This window comes from Clytia hemisphaerica, unplaced genomic scaffold (genome assembly GCF_902728285.1).
Source record: "Clytia hemisphaerica strain Z4C2 unplaced genomic scaffold, Clytia hemisphaerica genome assembly, whole genome shotgun sequence".
Taxonomy (NCBI): Eukaryota; Metazoa; Cnidaria; class Hydrozoa; order Leptothecata; family Clytiidae; genus Clytia; species Clytia hemisphaerica.
In genome coordinates, this window is record NW_027103994.1 from 144,324 (window position 1) to 165,393 (window position 21,070).

Below are 21,070 nucleotides of genomic sequence, written 5' to 3' on the forward strand. Positions count from 1 at the left end.
GATAATACCTAAGGACTGTATGAATATAGAACCAGTAGCAATCTTAAGGGGAACACACATTTATTTTACTTCTTTGAGAAGCTTTTGGGTGTTTCCTTGGTGGTAAACATAAAATTTATACCTTTCTGTATGCCAACTAAAATCGAGAACAACGCAAGAATAAAACGTATCCGAAATATCCACTTGTCTTTTCAGCTTTAACATGCGCTCCTTAAAATAAGCTAGTTTCAATGAAAGAACACAAGTCTGAATGGGTTTCGATAAAAGTACTTCCAGCGAGCCAAGAAAGCTAACCTCTAAAATTATTTACTTAAAACATTGTCATTAACGTTCAAAAGTAAAAAAAATTCTCATTTCTACCTCTTAATTGCTATGGGTCTCAAAAATATGAGAAATTTTCAATGAAAGAGTTTTAAAATTTGCACTTTTCATTATAAAAGCCTAAATCTTTCGTAATTAGGGTGTAGAGAAAGAACTGTTGTATATTACAGACTTTTTTTGGTTCTTAGATATACAAAATCGAAGCATTTTTTCTAGTTAAAAAAAATCATACAGGGTTCGTTTCAGATCAACTAAGTTATCTCGGTTACAAAATCTCGACTTAAAAAATTCTTTCGTATATAAAATAAAGTAATGATCAGTAACTCCCTCACAAAACATAATCGTATCAGCCGTGTCCCATTTTCTAAAGGACACACCCATCAGTCTCTTCGTATAAATGGTAATTCTAAATACACCCCTGTGTCACAGACCCACTGGGACCCCAGTCCCACTGGAAAATTGGCAAAAATTTCGTCCCCGGTGGGAAAATACCCTGAAATTTCAGCCCAACTGGTAAATTGACTTTGATTTCGTCACATTCGAAAATCAATTTTTGAAAATTGCAATCCAAACCCATCCCCACTGGATTTTTTAACCTTTGAACGATAAAATTTCTATCCCCATTGGGATTTCAATAGGAGTTTTTTTCCCCACTGAGGAATAAAGTTCCAATGGGGCTGTGAGACAAGGGTGTCTGAATGAAAAGCCGGGAATAAGGCTCGAGTTTACCAGGGTTAGATGGCGTCAACCGCATGGTGTAATTACACCGACATTCTCCCAGAGACAGATATTTGACGTAGCTCTAGAATCGTTAACTCGAACTTAATCCACTGGTGGCGTTAAGGTTAATAAGTATATTGCAGTATTTCCAAGAAATAACCCATTTTTCCATAGATCAACAGTAACATGCATTTCTAGTTCAGTCACCATTCAGCCTGTAATCTGACCATACCGGGTGGGCCATATATCAAAGATCTAATCCACACATAAAAGAAAAAGCAACAATCCATAAAGTTGACTTCATAATTTACTTATTTCTTCTTCGATTTTTCATTTTTCTTTTGTGCTTTTGATTGTTTTTGTTGTCTGCTTTTCTGGTTTTTGCTCTTGATTCTGCGCAAAGCGTTCGACCTTTCCGTTGGTTTGCCTTTACTGGCAAATAGTTTCTTTCCCATTTTAATGTCTTTTTGTGATGTAGAGCGTAGACCTTGAAAGTTCTTTTTATTGTGCACCGTTTTGCCTGAAAGAAAATTTAAATGTAAAGTACGCAAAATCAAAGACTTAAAATTCCAAAGCCGATAGGTTGGCTCTCCGAAATTGAATGATTGGAAAATCAACTGTCATCGAGCCTACAACGAGAATTGACAGACCTTTTAGGGGTTGGGGTCTAATCATAGGGCCCGAAATTCCGTCAAGTAAAACTTGGTCTTTTTCTTATCCAAGCCTCCACTGTTCGAAAATCTCGGTAATTCAAACTGAAGTAGGTTTTTAGCTTGCAACAGCTTTCTCAAATTCGAATAGTGATCTTGGGTATACTAGAAGGTCGAATCAAACGGTTGACCAGTAACTGCTTTCCCATTATAAAAAAACCTTCGTAATGATACTAACCTTTAAATTTCCGTGTGGTATTCGTTGTATTGACTTCTTCTTTATCTTTAGCTTTGAATACTCTCAATTTTCGTCCGTCAAACTCTGAACCGTTCATCTTCAACCCAAACATCACATTTTCTTTACCCTATAATTTCAATGAAACTTGTTGCGATATTTTAATCTCAATTCAAACATTTAAAACCTTTCTTTAAACATCCACCAATTTTCTCAATATTTGACCGCTTTCCTTGGGGCTGTTAAGATTGTTGAGAAATCCAGGTTTTTTTACCATATTTCTCTCTTATCCCCTGGAAAAATACTCTGTACCAGAGTGTATCTCACGTTTATCGTTTCGTAGGCCACGCTATGCGTATTGTCTGCTCGGTTGAAAATATTCCTAACCTCTGCGATGAAGTATGATTTATAAATAGCAACACTTCGCTCGTCGTCTCTCTATCTCACCCGCACTCCATCGCAGCGGTCGGTTTTTCTCAAATCAGAAAAGACAATGACAACATACCTTTGAAATTAGACGTAGATACCGGGTCTGTGTTCGTTAGAAGCTTACTCTATTTAAAAAGTAGCACTTGAAGGTTCAAGGGACATAATCACCTTGGTAATGGTTTCAAAACGAGGCACTCGTTGCACTCAGAATAGTTTATGAAAAGGCCTATCTATCTACGATAGATTCATAAACTGTCTACGTATTTTTGGTTCATTTCATCGGATCCCTGCTGCAGTTTAGAAAGGCCGTTGAATGGAGCATTCAAACATGGAATACAGCTTAGAAAGAATGGCAGAAAAGTAAAATAATTTTTTATTGGTGATGAGTAGAGAAAGGGTGTTAAAAGGGATTTTTTTCAGACTTTTATATCCGGCAATACAACCAAGAACAATTATGCACATCTGAGAAAGACATCCTTTGAAGACTGAATTAGTCATTAATAATTGATCCAACATAAACCTATCGTCAAAAGATGAAGGAGTAAAAACATCAGAATAGTTAAGTGATGTAAAAATTAAATTATTGAAATTTCGTGAATATTTTATACGACACAGCGTCCGATTCATAGCTTGTTTCGCTGATGGAGGGGACTTGAATCGATTCAATTGATGACTTTTTATAGTTTCCAAGGGATGTATCTTAGTAAACATCCAAGATTTTTTTTTTGAAATATTTAACAAGAATTCAAGATGTAAACAAAACCCAATTTTCAGTCAAGTCAAGAATTACGGAGGGAAAGAGAAGAAAAACTAGGAAAAAGTTGGGTACACTGTTGGGTAGAAAAGCTTTGGTATTTAAAAGACAAGATAGATATACAAAACTTATAACGATTTGGTTGTTTTAAAAGCCAGAAACTTACGAAATCAAAGGCTTTAATAGAGTCATAGAGTAAGAAAAAGGCTGAAAACTAAGCTCAAGAATCTGACAAAATGGTCCGAACATATCATCGGAAAGCTGATAAAGGACAGATGATGTCACCATGGGAGAAAGCCATGAGAAATGCGGATTCAGAAGAGGGGCGCCCTGTCAACACTGGTAAAAGGGTGTACGCAGAGATGAAGGTTACTAAAACGTCATTTGAACATCATTCTACACCAAGGGCGCTAAAACTACCGCCCATAACAGAAGATCCTCAACAAATGATACAGTTCCTCGGGGAGGAGGTTGGGAAAGCATTGGCCAGATCCAAAGAAAAAATTTCCAAAATGATCAAAGAATTTGTTTTGTACGATCCATCGCAAACATCGTTGATGAGTAAAAGTTCAGCGTTTGAGATTCTACAACGATACAAAATTCCAAGCAATGAGAATTACCAGAAAAAGGTGTTGGCATTGCACGTGGACAGAGAAGAGCCGAGTAAAATCAATTACAACAAAATGGTAGAGTTCTTTGAGAACAGCCGTAAAAATTACTTGGAGAGGTTGGAAATAGTACAACAACAAGCGGACCAACAGAGTAATGCAACCGGTAGTATATCTGATAATACAGTTGGAAGATACGATAGCGTTGCTACAATGAACCAGGTAGGCATATAACCTACAATTTGATTCAACAAGGTAGGTCCATAGGACAATAGACATAGCTGTTGTAAAACAGCTAAAATATAAAGAGGAAAGTTAGCTCTAGTTTAGACGGCCCACTTTTCGCCCTGCCTATTCTAATTGTGAATTAAAGTTAACATTAAGTGGGCTGTCTAAAGTCAATGCATTGCCCTCTTTTGACGTCAATGCAATGACTTCTTTCAATCTTTTTCAAGCAAAGATTTTAACAGCCAACTTCGTGCCCGCTTTTTGCCTACTGTAACAATTAGAATAGGCAGGGCGAAAAGTAGGCCGTCTAAACTAGAGCTTATTTATTGAACTGATTGAATTCCCAAATATGGTTTTAGTCTAATTTTCTATCTCTAATTCGAACCTCTTATTCGAATTTCTTTGTAATTCGAACTATTTTACGCGGTAATATCTTCTGCTTGCAAATATTAAAACCCTCTGTAAATCAAACAAAGCCCTTAGTCGCTGAAAGATCAAATTTGAGAGAATCGACTGCGATGGCGATGTCTGTTTCTTGGGTAAATTTTCTTGACTCTCTCTAATTCGATCTTCAAGAGACCAAAACCTTTCTTCGAATAAGAGAAAGATTCGAATTACAGAGAGTATTAGAAATTACACCACTCCCAAGATGAGGGACCAATATTTTAGTTCGAATTATAGAAAGATTCGAATAATAGAGGTTCGAATTAGAGAGAGTTTACTGTATTTTAGGTTCATAACAAGCCACGTAAAGCACACGAACAAGCATTTAAAGAGAGAAGAGATGCTGGTCAACTATTAGAGATAGAGAAAGCTTTGAAAGGATATCGGAGCGCTGATCCTGAAGATCTGATTGATGGTTTGGAAGAATCCTTGAAAACCACGTGTCGCAGTGACGATTTACTGACCGACAATGGACATGTAAGTCATATAATACGTAGCAAACCACACGAATTTTTTTTTATTGTAAAGTTTAATTTAATGTTCTACGGGCAGATGGTTAGCAAAATATGAGTCGGTCAGTCAGTCAGTCGGTCGGTCGGTCGGTCGGTCGGTCGGTCGGTCGGTCGGTCGGTCGGTCGGTCGGTCGGTCGGTCGGTCGGTCGGTCGGTCGGTCGGTCGGTCGGTTAAATAAAAATAAGATTTTCATTAATCAAGATATAGGAAATTCATTATTTGTTCGTTTGCAGCAAATGCTGGGTCGGTAGCGCCCGTAGAACAACAAATTAAATAGGCCTCGCCTTACGTGAGGTAATCATTTGTTCTCAATATATACCGGGTGACCCACGAAAAAGTTCGGACGTTTCTCGGCGTCTTGAGGCCGAACAAATGTCCCAAAGTGCTTGGAGTTTTATTATTTAGAAAGTAGATATCCTAACTTAAAATCCGAGCCATTACTTTTTAAATTTGACGCACAAGTTCCCTAGTTATGAGCTTTTAAACTCAAAATTCACTTTTCGGAAAGTGTAAAAAACAGGTAAAAAAGGGGTATCAAATTAGGTATTTTTAGACGTTTTTGATATACAGTTTTTGAGAAAATTCCTTGAAAGTGCCAATTTTGATAAAAACTCGTCTTGGTTTAAACAAAAACTACTTTAAAAGGTGTTTTTAATAATTATTAATGTCATAAAACTCGTTAAATAAGTCAATTTATAAGAGATTTTCTAATTGATTGCATTAATTTAATACCTCTTTTTTACGTGTTTTTTACACTTTCCGAAAAGTGAATTTTGAGTTTAAAAGGTCATAAGTAGAGAACTAGTTGGTCAAATTTAAAAAGTGATAGCTCAAATTTTAAGTTAGGATATCTACTTTTTAAATACCAAAATTCCGAGCACTTTGGGACATTTGTTCGGCCTCAAGACGCCGAGAAAGGTCCGAACTTTTTCGTGGGTCACCCGGTATAAGGCAATCATTTGTTCTCGACCGACCGAGCTTTTGGTAACTTTTCTTGGGTATTGTATATACAGTCGCCTGTACAAATTATGTGACTAAAAATTAACTGAATTTACTAATAATCTATTACATACCCTTTACAGGTTCGAAGTCTGGTGAACAAGCACGGTTTACCAATCAATTCATCCCTCACTTTGAAACTGATCGAACGATTGGATCCCTTCAGTACCGGAAGTATTGAGTAAGTTAATTTTGGATAACCAGAATCGGAAATGAAATTCTGAATCAAGCCAAAACCTTCAAACTTCGTCGAACTTGTTTTCTTGTCCTTTATACTGAAACACTCTAGATTCCCTAATTTTTTTTTAAGATTGTAAATTTGAATTCTCCCAACCTCTCTTTCAAAACTAGTACCTTGGTGAACAAACCAAGGTTAAGGAAACCCTAAGTTGTTAAACAATCTTATATCCATTTCAGGTGGCCAAAATTCATCGCCTTTTTGCGCAAATCTATCGGCAGTTCACCTCGAAAAACCAGAACGCCCGTCGCCCCTATCGTTCAACAGTCCAAACAGGACATCGTACCAGAACGTCCTGCTTGGGAACTACGTCAACCTTTATCCAGTATCGGCAGCCGTCAAAGTTACCGACGAGATGACGAAATGCATAATGGTGGAAATCACCATAACAACTCGAACGCTCTGTCACCTTTGGGAATGACAAAACAAGAGCCTGTACCTCAATCACCTTGGCAACAGTTTAGTGCTACTGACGACCCAGGTTACCATAGTAACCCTTCTGATCCTTCACCTCGATATGGTAAAAAATAATTCAGTTTTCGTCGAAAAAAAAATGTTCCTCTTTCAACAAGTGAAAAAAATTAAAGTTAACCGATATGTATAGGAAAGTTACAGTAAACAAACATTCACCTCTGTCCAAAATTTCCAATATCACAGTTTTACTTTTTCCGATTGATTTTAATCTTCCTTTTCTTACTCGGACAAAAAAACAAGTTTGCGTTCATTTACCTAATTATAGAATCTACTATAACAGTAGCTACTGAATGAATTTCTCATCAATCGTGCAAAATTATATCCTGAACAAACTATTGACAAAATGGTTTTTCTCTGTCACAGACAACATCAACAACAACAACGACATTTACGACACGCCCAATAATGGCGGTGATGGTTACTATGACGACTATCACTATGAAAACAACAACAACAATAATAACGAAGAATTCCCACAAATGGATGACGGTCTGGAGGCAGCGTTCGCAAAAAGTGTCAACGAATTAAGATCGTCATATGCCACCGAACCGGAACCTGAACCAGCGAGACCAAGTTTTGAAGGACAGGGACAGCGGGGTGATATTTACAAAATGGTAGCAAACGCACTTGAAGATAAAGCGAAGCTCAATCAAGGTAATTGATATTTTGGATGACTGTCTTTATCTAATTGCAGTGGCAGTTGGGTACAACTTTCTTAACAAAATTTTTTTTTGAGGAAGAGCGTTCTCAATTTGTTCTTATTTCGATATAAATATGCCTTTGGTAATTATGCTTTTTTGTCTTGTGCAGCCAACGTGGGTTAACTATAACATTTTATCCCTTATTTTAGACTTGAAGCCAGTGACTTCGAAGGTTCTTCCTAGCTTCGTAAATGAAATTGTAAACGAACTGCTAACATGGACAAACTCAGCTTTTCCGATTATAATGTCATAATTTTAAAATGAGTGATAAAAAATATAGGTGTAACGTGATGGGACGATATCTGTTTGTATAGACTATACAATAATGACCTCCCGGAAGGGAGGGACTTAGGCAAGTGGAGGGTACGGGTATGTGCCACCCTTAAGGTCAAAGTCCCGCTAAAGGTCCCAAAAAGAACCTACCTCTTTTTGGGACCCTTAGCGGGACTTTGACCTTAGGTGTGGCACCTACCCGTACCCTCAACTTGCCTAAGTCCCTCCCTTCCCTTTTTGTACAAAAGGTACAAAATTTCCTTTTTTTCTTTAATTTTAGACCCTAAAATTTCCGATTTCCAAAAATCGGGCGGCACCACCCCGTCATCTCACAGCCTAGAACCCCCCGGAATGACCTCCTTCCGTATCCCTTGACCTAATTGGGTCTTAGATTTAGTCGTCAAATAAACTTATTATCCAATAATTTTACAGGTCGCATTCACACAAATGACGTTCGAAAGATCATGAACTACTACAACTTGTTGTTCGATGCTAATTTCCCAATGGATTCAGTCAACAGCATATTGAACCGATGCTCACAAAATGATGAAATTTACGCCGATCAAATTATCGGCATGTTCGGCAAAGAAATTATTTAAGATTTTCCTGAATTAAAAGATATTCGATTAATAGAGAAATCGATTCATGAGAAGATGTCCCTTAAAAGAGAATTTCCAGTGGAGATTAACAGCTGCTCGCCTGGTTTTTCTTGACAAAATTTGCCGATCACCCAATATGCAGAAAAACCATCGTAAGGATGACAGATTCTTTCAATGGTCTAATGAATATTTGAAATCAGGAACAATTTGTATACCAATTCAATCTCTATACAGAGTGAGCATTTGAGAGATTGGGCTCTTCTAGAAAAGATTTGAGTATGGGGGGGGGTGGAGGATAGAACATTTTTTGGGAAATTTACCCCCGGACATTGTAAGTTTTGACTCCTCGGACAATGGGTCTCACCTCCCGGACAAGCATCAGTTGACCCACCCGGCATTCAAAATCACCCTTAATCAGAGCAAGTTTGCCCCTAAAACAAGGCAAGTTTTGCAGATTTTTCACTACCCCCGGACAAAATATGAAGTGAAGGAATGTGAATGTGAAAAAAGCTCTCATGCGGCCGGCCGAAAATAAAATTTTTCTGGTATTTTTGATAACTTAGAATTTTAAAGATAACTGTTATATACAAACAGTATGAAGTAAGCCCTGAATACTAATGTATCAACTACTAACAAACAAAACTTGATTTACAGCGGCCAGGTCAGAAAAAAAATTTTTTCACCCGGCCGGTTTCCGGAAACACTACATTTTTTATTTTCGCCCAATGTACAAATACTTTCTGGAAGAGACCATTGTTACAATTCTTTATTATACTAGCAGAAGAGATTTTCTGTAAATATATATAAGTTAAGTTTTTATTCGTTGTATATATCATTGGAATTATTGAATTTTTGAATTTTTACATTTAATAAAAAGACATTATTAATGGAAAAAATGGCGTTCGTTTGTGCACCACACGGGTCATGTGTCTCAGATAGGAACAAGATCCAAGATTTTCAACTCTAAAAACTTCGGGACTTTAAGCTCAATGCTATTTGAAACGCAAAGTAGAGGGACCTGGATTGTTCCACTCACCCTTGACACATCTCTTCAATCTCGTAGCATTAAATAGAAAGTTGTCAAGTACCATTTTGAGAGCGTTTGGAATGACCCAACTTGGGGTCGAACCCACAACATTGCGCATCGTTGCTGGATGCTGGATGATTCGTTATCTATGAGCCTTATTTATTAGCAACCATAGTACAGTGGTAGAGCATCCGGCTACGATGCGCAATGTTGTGGGTTCAACCCCCAGCCGGGTCATACCAAAGATTTCCAAAATGCTACTTGATGCCTCTTTGCTTGATGCTTGCAATTAAGATAAAGATCAAGGGTAAGTGGAGCAATCCAGGGAGAAAGAGTGGCGCCCACCCCTACCTTCAGGTAGATTGCTATCGAAAGAGGAGCCTTCCCGCTTCCGACTGCGGTCACATACTTACTGACTTACTATTTATCACGACGCTGACAAATAAAAAATCAAAATCGAATGGATAAAGAACTTTCATAAAACAAACCTTGAATCTGATGTACGCAAAGCCTTTCCCAATACCAGTGGCCTTATCGCGCACAACTCTGATGTCTTCAATGTTTCCACATTTGGCAAAGTGCTCTCGTAAGGCATCCTCCTTCGCATCTGTTAAAAGAATTTTCAAAAAATGAAACCGAACTCGAAGATAAAGAACGGTCTCCACTTACGCGCGCTGCGATCGCACTGTTTGGCTCATTCCTTTTTGCCACTCCTAAGGAGAGGCGTTTAATAGAAGGGATCGTTTATTTGAGGAAGCGTTCATTGAAAATTTTTCCTTAAGAGGGGCGTTTAAAAGAAGGGGGCATTTATTCGAAGTAATACGGTATTTAAAACTATTGTTCAAATGTATGTTTTGAGAGCCATAAGTTTTACAAAACTCGATCAAAATAAAAAGAGCATTGATATCCTAAATAAACTGTGAATGTTTACTTATTTTACTTGAAGGAGGGGCGTTCATTTGATGGGCGTTTAAAAGAAGAGGCCATTTATTCGAAGTAATACGGTAATTAAAACTATTGTTCAAACAAATGTATGTTTTGAGAGCCGTAAGTTTTACAAAACTCGATCAAAATAAAAAGAGCATTGATATCCTAAATAAACTGTGAATGTTTACTTATTTTACTTGAAGGAGGGGCGTTCATTTGAGGGGCGTTTAAAAGAAGAGGGCGTTTAAAAGAAGAGGGCATTTATTCGAAGTAATACGGTATTTGAAATTTTTTATCAAATGTATGTTGAGAGCTACGAATGTTTACTTACTAAACGGTAGGTTGCCAACAAAAATGCTTGCACTTGTATTATGCTGAAAATAAAGATTAGTGAGTTGAGCATTAAAGATAACATTCTTACTTTCATGGCCCCCGTCATCGGGGGGAGGCCAGAGGGGCCATGGCCCCCCAATATTTTGCAAAGTATTTTTTTTTACTTTGAAAAATCTTATATAAACCGTTTAGAGGGGTGAAATAAGGGTGAAAAGTCGAAAATTTTCTTCGTCGCCCAACCATGGCGAATTAATAAAAACACAGACTGTGGGCGCCTGGTATGGTACAGACTAAAGTGAGCAAAATATAAAACAAAGAAATAAAATCAATTAATAATAGCCGCATTTTTCACTGATGAACATATATGACTGGCTTCTTACAGAGAATGCCCGGTTCTGTATTTGGCGGTCTCGGAGTCGTCTAGTTGGAACTGTCTTACAATGTAGGTAGTTTATACTGCCTGCCAGCTTGCGAGACATTGACACTGACACTGATCAAGTGCTTTAATCCGGCGTCGCCCACTTGGGAACAAGACCAGCGCTCTCTTACATCATCCACGATGTATTGTGGAATCGATACTTAGCACAGTCACCGACAGGTTTCACAAGTTATTGTCTACATAATTCCCTTCTCTTGGCATGGGTTTGGCGGACGAAGGTTCATTCACTTGCCAAGTTAACCACAGCACCGAGTGGGAATCGGACCCCAAACTCCTGGACGTCAATCAAGATTGACAACAACTACACTACTGCAACTTTATCGGTGACCCAAAAAATGCACTTTTTGTGTTGGAAAAAAGCGCAGGGCACTTTTGTGTTAGATTGCTGCTACCGCTACAATGCAGCAACACCTCTCGGTCAATTTATATTTGTACATGTACATGTAAAATATAAGATTAAATGTAATATATAAAATATAAGATATATTGTACTGTTTTTAACCAATCAGATTGCTGATATTTTTTGGATCGCCGATAAATTTGCATAAATGATTACGTAAAGCTTATGCTGGCGTTGGTTTTGGGCCTGCGCTTGAAAAGTGTGTTTTTCGCATGTGAAAAGCCGTTAGAAAAAAAACCCTTTGGCAACAAAGGTATGATAAAGGTTCTTTAACAAACTTCCAAAATCGGAAAATCGGTTTCATACTTTCCAAAACAAATAAAAATATAACTTTTTGTTACTTTTGAACTAGACGTTATTTTCTCTACTCAGTATGGAACTTTTTTCAAAAGAGATTGGTTTTCAGAAACTTGATTAAGACGTTGTTAAATCAAAATTGGCGTTTTGAAAATTTCTAAATTTTCAGTTTGGACTTTGCATCATCGAAAATCTTGAAATATTTTATAAAAATCATAAATTTTACATCCATCGGGTAGAAAATTTAAGGGAAAACACAAATATGTTCATAGTTTCTCCCCCTATTATCACTGGGCTTAATAGTAGCCCTCTAAATCACATTTCAAAACTATGGTCAAAATTTTGTATTCATATCTTAAAGATATCTCGAGAAATTGCTAAAATTGCAAACCTCCTTTTTGGGGGGCCATTAGAAAAAAGCTACCTATCTTTAAGCAATTGAAAAATATTGTTGAAATTGAAAATTTTGAAAAAGGACTTCTTGGAAATAAAGTAGAGATGTTAAAGTTTTTCAAGCAGCAAAGAATTTTGTAAAACGTCTTTTCCTCTAGATTTGAGAGAAATTTTAAATTTGATCGACGTTTTGGGGGCCACATACTGTGTACACAGACAATATTTTTTCATGAAATTCATAAAAATATCACAATCTGATTCGCCTTAGTCCTTTATTTTATCACTGGTATCACTGTGGTAGGAAAAACGCTTGAGTGATCAAAAATAACTTGATTTAGGGGGGATTAAGGTGAGAATTTAGGAAACTAAGGTGCAGATGTAAGAAATTAACATTACAAAACTCTCAACACTTTCTTTTGCACTGCTCTATTTACTCTCAGGCAAGAAATCTTTTGTTCAACAAACTTCAGAACCTAGACATAAATATTTATCCACTTAGCCCTCCTAAGGCCTCCTAAAGTCCTCAGCCTTTTGTTGTACTGTGATCCAGCATTACCTTTCAATATAACAAGTGATACTTTTATGGACCTACCTGGTTATCAAAACTAATCAATGAACATTGAAACAATGAAACACATAAGACATAACTGGACAAAATAAAAAATATATAATGAAAGCATGTCATTGGGAGAAATTATCAAACCTATTGAAAAAGCTAAAAAAAACTATTAAACGATTTTCTTTATAAAAACAATCCACTTTCAGAAAAATATACAGCTTAATAAATAAGGTTTCTAGAAAACTCAAACCATCGCGCTCTACAGTGACATTTTCTTCTTTGAGAAAAAAAAATCAGTTTTATTGACAATCGAATCGTGATTGATGGTGGGAATTGCTATCAATGATGTTTTTTTTTGAGAAAAAACAAAGAAATGTTAGGAAAAAGCCCAATGAAAATCTGCAAAATCGGCGATTTCCGGCATTTTCGGCATTTCGGCCGGAAAAAAAATTTTCTCAAAAAATCGAACTCTCATATTTTGAGCATTGCGAATACGCGTCTTTCTGGAAAAAATCAGAAAAAACTAAGGATGAAAATTCGAGAAAATGTCAAAAAACCGGTTTTCTCCGGCACGGCCGGAAAAAAATATTTTTCGAAAATCGGGCTCCTTAGCATTTTAGGTATTATCATTTTGCATCAGTGTGCAAAATTTCATAAAAAAATATAAAGTACAGCTCGAGAAATTCAAGAAATACTGTCTTTCCGGCGAAAATAGGTTGTTCCGGTGATTCTTTAAAAATCAATTTTAATGAAAATTGAAACATGCTTGATGGTGGGCATTGCTATTAATAATGTTTTTGAATGAAAAAACAACCAATTATAAGGAAAAAGTATAATGAAAATCCAAAAAAAACGGTGATTTCCGGCTTATTTCCAGCATTTTCGGCCGGAAAAAATTTGTTCTCAAAAATCAGACTCGGCCATGTTTTGGGCATTGTTAATACGCATCTTTAAGCAAAAAACAGAAAAAACTAATGATGAAATCTCGAGAAAATGTCAAAAAACTGGTTTTTCCGGCATATTTCCGGCATTTTCGGCCGGAAAATTGTTTTTTTTCGAAAATCGGGCTCCGTCACATTTTGGGCATTGCCATTTTGCATCTTTGTGCCAAAAATCAGAAAAAACTAATGAGCCAATCTCGAGAAAAGCTGGTAACAGACGGACAGACGGACGGACGAACAAAGGTTAATTTATAGGACCTCCAGGTAGGTCCAAAAAACTCTAAAATAATCAATCTTGCCATTGAATTTTTTCTTGACTCTGAGAGGTTTAAAGTGGTTCCATATTTTAGTTCGATTTTTTCTCTCCTTTTAGTGATGGTTTTTCCCTTTTTATTAGATAGCTTAGAACCCCTGGTGATACCACTTAGTGCTTTGCGGGGGAGAAGCTATTTATTGATCTGTGTTCGTTTCGTAAGTAGTATATGTTAGTAAGTGTAAGTTTCTCAGATAAAAAAACAATAAAAAAAAAACACAAAAAAACACCTCTTCTTCCTTTAATACCTTGTTAAGTAACACCAGTCAATAGCTTGAGGGAAGAAAGAGAAATTACAATAAGAAATCCGTCCATTAAAAGGCAAGACACTTATGTAGCATACTATTTAGGATGGCGTCTTCTAGAAATGTAACAGTAATGCCGCGCAAAAGAAATGCTACAATAGTGACAAAAGAAGAACCATGCTTCTTAAAATTCGATGAAAACTGGGACGATAATACATTCTTCTTGGTTTATTACGTCACGACTCTGGCACTCTTATTGGTGACTATTGCCTTGATATTGGTCCGAAAGAAATATAAAACATTGACGGCCAAGTTTTTCGTGATCTTCTTTCTAACTAACTGTGGACTCATCATAAATTTCATCATCAGCGCAATCATCAAAGATAAAACGATCGCCGATGATCGGTGTCTATTCATCAAGACCAATTATACTTTCCACAGCGTCACCACAAAGTTTTCTGTAGCTTCATTGATGACCATTATGCAAACCAACGTTCAGTTGATTCAAAGTATTCGCAAAATCGAAACGCCCGACGAAAAGAAAAAGCAAAACAAAAGAAGGATTAAAATCTTTATTGCTCTAGCAATGGCATCTGCTGGCGAGCCCGTGTTGGCGGTGGCATTAGAATCAAAAATCGTCATTCTGTTTGGCATTATTTTTGCAATTGGAATGAATGTATGGTCATTGGTACTGGCTTGGAAAGCATACAAAGTCATTGTTCATCGGACGTCCACCGTTGCCTTGACGACATCATCGCGACGTACCATGCTAACCATCAAAAAGTTGCAAAAGACAACACTGTTTCTGACCACCTTTTCGTGCATCCCAATGCTTCTACACATTGGTGTCTACATTCTGGTAGGATCAAAACCTGGTGCAGAAATGTTGTCCAGATCTGCCAGAAAGGTTCTTATGTACATCGGTCGCACCTACGTGTTCACCATCAGCTTAAACATAGCTTTTTTCTTGTACAACCACGTCAAAAGACTAGTGAAACAGAATATTGTCAACTTTGAAACATAGCTTTTTTCTTGTACAACCACGTCAAAAGACTAGTGAAACAGAATATTGTCAACTTGGAAACATAGACGTCCCCATCATTCATCAAGCCGGATCATACTACGGCTGTCCACAGGTCGAACGAAAAAAACATCAAATTCCTTCCAACTTCGTTTGTCGTCTTCGCCAAAAAGGCCGTATAGTGGGGGCCAGTGTCAAACTCAACGATACAGAACAACTTGACGGCTACCAAGAAATCACAACAGCAGAACAAACGCATAAGCTCTGTTCGTTTTGATACTTTATTTTTTTATTTAACATATCTCGCCCCCCCCTCCACTGACCTTGACGGCCAACGGGTACGCGCCGCTGGAGTTTGAAAAATGACACTGTCAGCTTTCAATATTTAGTAAATTTGGAACCCTGTCAGAAAAAAAAATCGAGAACCTTTCCCATTTTCACCCTGAAAGTCACTAAAATGGCTGAAAGTAGACGAAAAATCTTGAGTAATTTTCTAATTTCCAACTAAAATTGTCAAAAATTATCAAAAGTTGACCCTGTCAGAAACACATCTTGAAAATTAGTAAATTTGGGAACTTGTCAGATATCTTCAGAGCCTAAAAAAGGGACCCTGACCAGCGGCACGTCCCCGTACACAATTTGCCTAAGTGCCCCCCCCAGGCCTTAGGTTCCATATTATAGAATAAATGTTTCTTATCCCTATTAAAATAATTAAAATAAACAATATTTAAAAAAATTAAGATAACAAAAATTATAGAATTTTGAGAAAACGAGTAAGATACGGATTGTTGCCTGTTGACGCAAAAATTAAAAAAGTATATCCTGAATTTTCTGGTATATTACCTTTTTTCAACAACCCTTTCGAGTCGATTACATGTTGTTTGTAAAGGCTAGATATTCATACAACCTTCGTTTACCAACCTTTGGTTGACGTGGTCTGGTTTGAAAGAAAATTTTCATACGAGATGTATTTGTATTATATTGATTATTATATCAAAGGTTTTGTTTCTAAATAAGAGTGGTATCGTTTGCTTACTCATCAATTTCAATTCACATGCTTTTTCATCATTGGATTGACACGTATGTGGAGCAAGATTGGTCAGAAAAAGGAAAATAAAAACATTTTTTGCTTATATCAGCATAATATAACAATAGCAAGACACCAGATAAGATAAGAAATATATGTCTGATATGAAACGAAAACACTCATGTAAAAATAAAACCTTTAATTTTTTTTTCATGAGACTATAATAACTAACCAATAGCTCCAAAAAGAAAATCAAGTTCAGTCTCAATTTCGTCTGCTCTGCTAATTGTTAGCTAGAATTTTACTTTTGCTCCGATTTTAATGCCTGGTCAAATAAATTTGAACCTTTTCAAAGTTGACTCACTCGATTTTCAAACAAGTTTCACTTTTTCAAACCTTGATGAGAAAGGGACGCTTCAGTGAATATACAGGGTGTCCCAAAAAAGCGAATAAATTTTTATATAAAGTAAAAAATCCTCATAATTTATGCCAAATTTTATGCCTTGTATATACGATCTCAAAAACTATATTCAATAATCTTGGGAATTGAATATCTATTGATTGAAAAGAGGATTCTAATCTTATTCTAATTATTCTAAGCCAAGTTTAGATAATGATTTTTGAGGATGTTTCTATTTATAAAAATGTGTCCACTTTTTTTGGCACACTGTATATTAGGTTTCCAGACATGATCTTTAGACTGACCCAACATAAAACTTTGAAAAATAAAAAGAGGTACCTTTTTGTTCTCACTCAAGTCAACTCGGATGTGTTTTTCTTCCACAATTATGCCATTGCTGAGATAAAAATTTAAAGAAATGTCATTAACTAATGGATTGAGACAAAAATACAAATTATCTATGGTAAAATACAGGCCACACATTGGAGTGTTCTATTTAATACATACAGGGCGGGGGACGAACTCTTTCAAGGGGGTAATTCGAGCAGAATTTTCAGGGGTCTAAGGAAAAGTTTTTCATTTTTCCAGGGAGTTTAAAGTTATTCAGAAACTTCCAGGGGGTAATAGGGAATTTAGGTCGTCCACCCTCACTTCGCAATTTTCTCAGGTAATTAGCAAATTTTGCCATTTTCGGGGAATACACCAGGGGATCTAAGGAAAGGTTTTTCATTTTCCCAGAGGATATAAAGTTATTCTGAAACTTCCAGGGGGTAATAGGGAATTTAGGTCGTCCACCCTCACTTCGCAATTTTCTCAGGCAATTAGCAAATTTTGCCATTTTCGGGGAATACACCAGGGGATCTAAGGAAAGGTTTTTCATTTTCCCAGAGGGTATAAAGTTATTCTGAAACTTCCAGGGGGTAAAAGGTAATTTAGGTCGTCAACCATCACTTCGCAATTTTCTACAGAGGCCCTTTTGCTAATTTTGCCATTTTCGGGGAATACACGCTTTTTTATAAGAATGGTGTAAATCCATTTCATCATGGATATTTTTAACTTTTTTGGGAAAATAATCCTAAAATATTCTTACAGCATATTCTTAGGTTAGGGTGCTAATTCAGACTATATTTAACATTTAGTACATACGTCTCAAGCATAAGATGGCATTTTTGTGAAAAGAATGAGCCTTACTTGGGGGTAATCGACAATTTATAATTGAAAATGCTCTAAAAATGGCATTCTTAGCTTGAGTAGCAAAATTCCATGATGGTGATATTCTTAGGGCATATTCTTAATTTTTTTGGCCATTTTCATCATGGACATTGTTATAAAGCGTATTCTTATAAAAAAGCGTGTATCCACACATTATCAAGATTTTTTTTTTTTTTTGCTTGAAAAGGTTTTTCCACCCCTATGTATGAATTTTAGATAGAACAAGAATGTTCTTTAAAGTTTTGAAAAAAGAATGTTTCAAAAACAGATCTTCAAAGGAACCTTTTAAGTGATCTGACAGCATCCTCTTTATTTTTGAAGACGACGTAAGCATTCATGTTGTCTCGTTCATCGTGAAATTCTTTTCTAAAAAATACAAAAAGTAATTTTGGACACATAATAAGACATTTTAAAGCTTGGGGACACGAGAGGTTTTTTTCGCGTTGATGCAATGGAACATGCTCCATCCCACCAACCTGAAACGTTTTCTCGTGTCTCCACCCCATTTTTTCATCTTCTAATGAAAGTGAAATCTCACTTGATTCGAATCAATTTTGCTCCATTGTCCCAAGGACAAAATCAGCGTATTTCCCTCACTTTTTTGTCTCGTGAAACAAAAAAAAAGAAACCCTGGGATACGCACTTTTTTTCTTGTGTCGCGGTGGGTGGGATATAGCATGTTGCATTGTACCAACACGAAAAAAACCTCTTGTCTCTCCAAAGCCTTTATAAACAGAAAGTTTGACAAATGTCTTGAAAGGCAACATAAAATAACATTTTCTGCTGTAGTATTACTTGAGGTTGCTTACTTGATAAAAGCAACTTTCTTTGAAGTTTTTGGATCTGCACGAGGCTGAAACAAAAAGGTAGACTATTAACGATCGTATTTATTAATGACATTCGAATTCTTTTCAAAACAAAACAATTTCTAATCATAGAAAAGAATATTTCAAATGTAAATCAAAACATAACAAGTGATACTTTTATGGATCAACCTGGTTATGCATTTAACAAATATAATGACATCTCTACGTGAGCATGACCGTTAAACAATCATTCAAAACACAAATAGTGACGATCTATTAACATTAGTCGTTTGTTTCTTATAAAAAAACGTTTAAAACCTAAAATTTCATGCTCTTGAAATAATCTTTCATATTCAAGACAAAAAATTGAGTAATTTGGCTAAGAACATCATTGATGTATGCTTATTAATAGTGATTCTTGTAGATAAACATGCGTTTTTTGAGCCAACAAAATTATTTTTTACAAAAATCTGCTTAAGCCATCTTTTACCTACTTTCATGCAAAAAATCAGAAAAAAACAATGATCCAATATTTCACAAAGTCCAAAAAACCCTTTTTTTAGCCGTTTTTTAGCCCAAATTTGCCCTAAAACATTTTTTTCTCGAAAATCGGGCTCCGTCACATTCGAAAGTTTATAGTTATGTATCTTTGTGCAAAAAATCATAAAGAGTGAAAGAGCCAATCTCGAGAAAAGCTAATACCTAAGTAATTGATAATAGTAAATATCGAATTTGGCCGGTTTTTCTATAAAAACACGCTAAGCAACCAAAATTTCATGTCTAAACACACATACTCTCTAAAAGTAAGCCCTCATGAGCAAAAAAAACCGTTTTTTCACCCGTTTTTTACTTTTAGCCCTTTTAAAACTTTTTGCCCAAATTTACCCAAATTTATCGAAAATCGGGCTCCGTCCCATTTTAGCCACCACCATTTTGCACCTTTGTACCAAAAATCAAAAGATTCCTATGATTCAATCCGGAGAAAAGTTTGTAACAGACGAACGAAAGGACGGACGGACGAACGGACGAACAATCACAGGTTAATTTATAGGACCTCCACCGGGGTAGGTCCAAAAATCAAAAAGTTTGTCGACAACAACAGCATTCAAAGGGCGATAAAAAGCAAAAAGAAAATTAGTCCACATCTTTCTTCATATAAAAACATTCCAGTCATCGTTATGTTAAAAAGTGTTGAAAGTTTGTACGACATTTTACATATTTAAATTCGAAAAGTCATGACAAGGGTTAAAAAAACAACTTAGAATTGTATTTTTATTAATCTGATAAAAACAAAAGGTTGTACCATTCTTTGTGGCTTTCCCGCTTTTTCCTGAAGAATTGTCATTTCTACATTTCACTCATCTACTATGACATGAAAGTTTTTCACATTATCGAGAACTAGACGGCGTATTTAACACGAGCAAAGCGAGAAAAATATCTACTTGCAGAGTCGTTTCGGACGACTCTGGTACGGTATAATTTTAATAACGATGTTCTTAAAAAAAACACGTCACGGGGACAGTACGCAATCCAAATATGGTTAAAAGATAAGCCACCCTGGGGAGGGCTAAAGTCAAACTTTGAAGAGATTTCTTTTTTGGACCTACCTGGAGGTCCTTTAATTTGACCGTTGTCCGTCCCTCCGTTCGTCTGTTACAAGCTTTTCTCGGGATCGGCTCATTAGCTTTTTTAAATTTTTACACGATGATGCAAAATGCAATGCTTAAAAAGTGACGGAGCCCGATTTTGGGCCAAAAACTGCCTAAAAATAGGGTGTTTTGGACTTTGTGTGAAATTGCTTCATTAGTTTTTTCTAATTTTTTGCACAAAGATAGAGGGCAAGGTTCTCTAAAATATGGCTCAAGTCGTTTTTCTGGAAAATCCTTTTTTACCATAAAATTCGGATTTTCTTATTTGGGGAAATACCCTTCTGGAAATTTTAGGGGAAATGAGTATTTCTCGCGATTGGCTTGGTAATCTTTTCTGATCTGGCTATTGTTGCCATCTTTTCTATTCTTCTTTTAAGTAGGTCCATTCAGAATATAGCTTCTTTTATTTGATCGTGCTTTTAAGCCACCTTCAACATCCAAAGGACTTTTAGTGCGTTCAGCTACAGCTTAAGCAGCGTGCGACGCCGGGTACCGGAAATTACAATTTCGCAATTTATCAGTATTAGACAGGGGGTGTCCAAAATTCAAATTTTTATTTTCTGAAAAAATTAAAACACATACTACAGTTAAAAACTGTTTAACAATTCCGTGATCGTCAGGTGTAAATGGTCAAAAAAATCTATGAACAAACACTAAAAAAGATTTTTAAAAATTATTCACGTTTATAATTTCGGGTGCAATAAAATAAACGTTTTTTACCCCTATTTACAATACCGGGTGGTCCATAAAAATATATATTTGGACGTTTGTTGGCCTCTTGAGACCGAATAAATTCCTTAAAAGAAATAACCTTGAAAGTAATTTTATCAGACAGAGCATGGTCTAACTTAAATTTCGAGGTTTTATTTTGATTCAAAGATGGTAGTCTAAACTA

At 36.2% G+C, this 21,070-nt stretch overlaps 2 protein-coding genes across 2 annotated transcripts in view; one reads left to right on the plus strand and one right to left on the minus strand.

The window, feature by feature from the left end:
• Nucleotides 1–169: 169 nt before the first annotated feature.
• Nucleotides 170–21,070, minus strand: part of LOC136811205 (RNA-binding protein 34-like) — a 37,166-nt gene continuing 16,265 nt past the window's right edge. The window contains exons 7-13 of the mRNA XM_067067819.1: nucleotides 18,530–18,573; nucleotides 18,003–18,086; nucleotides 16,848–16,905; nucleotides 10,472–10,514; nucleotides 9,702–9,820; nucleotides 1,930–2,056; nucleotides 170–1,561 (exon numbers count right to left, since the gene is read on the minus strand). Of these exons, the coding sequence (XP_066923920.1) occupies nucleotides 1,353–1,561; nucleotides 1,930–2,056; nucleotides 9,702–9,820; nucleotides 10,472–10,514; nucleotides 16,848–16,905; nucleotides 18,003–18,086; nucleotides 18,530–18,573 (684 nt within the window). The 3' untranslated portion in view covers nucleotides 170–1,352. The remainder of the gene's footprint in view (nucleotides 1,562–1,929; nucleotides 2,057–9,701; nucleotides 9,821–10,471; nucleotides 10,515–16,847; nucleotides 16,906–18,002; nucleotides 18,087–18,529; nucleotides 18,574–21,070) is intronic.
• Nucleotides 3,111–8,456, plus strand: LOC136811204 (uncharacterized). Its single transcript, XM_067067818.1, has 6 exons — nucleotides 3,111–3,939; nucleotides 4,678–4,866; nucleotides 5,985–6,082; nucleotides 6,319–6,659; nucleotides 6,977–7,267; nucleotides 8,020–8,456. The coding sequence occupies exons 1-6, from the start codon at nucleotides 3,346–3,348 to the stop codon at nucleotides 8,184–8,186; spliced, it is 1,680 nt and encodes a 559-aa protein (XP_066923919.1). The 5' UTR covers nucleotides 3,111–3,345; the 3' UTR covers nucleotides 8,187–8,456.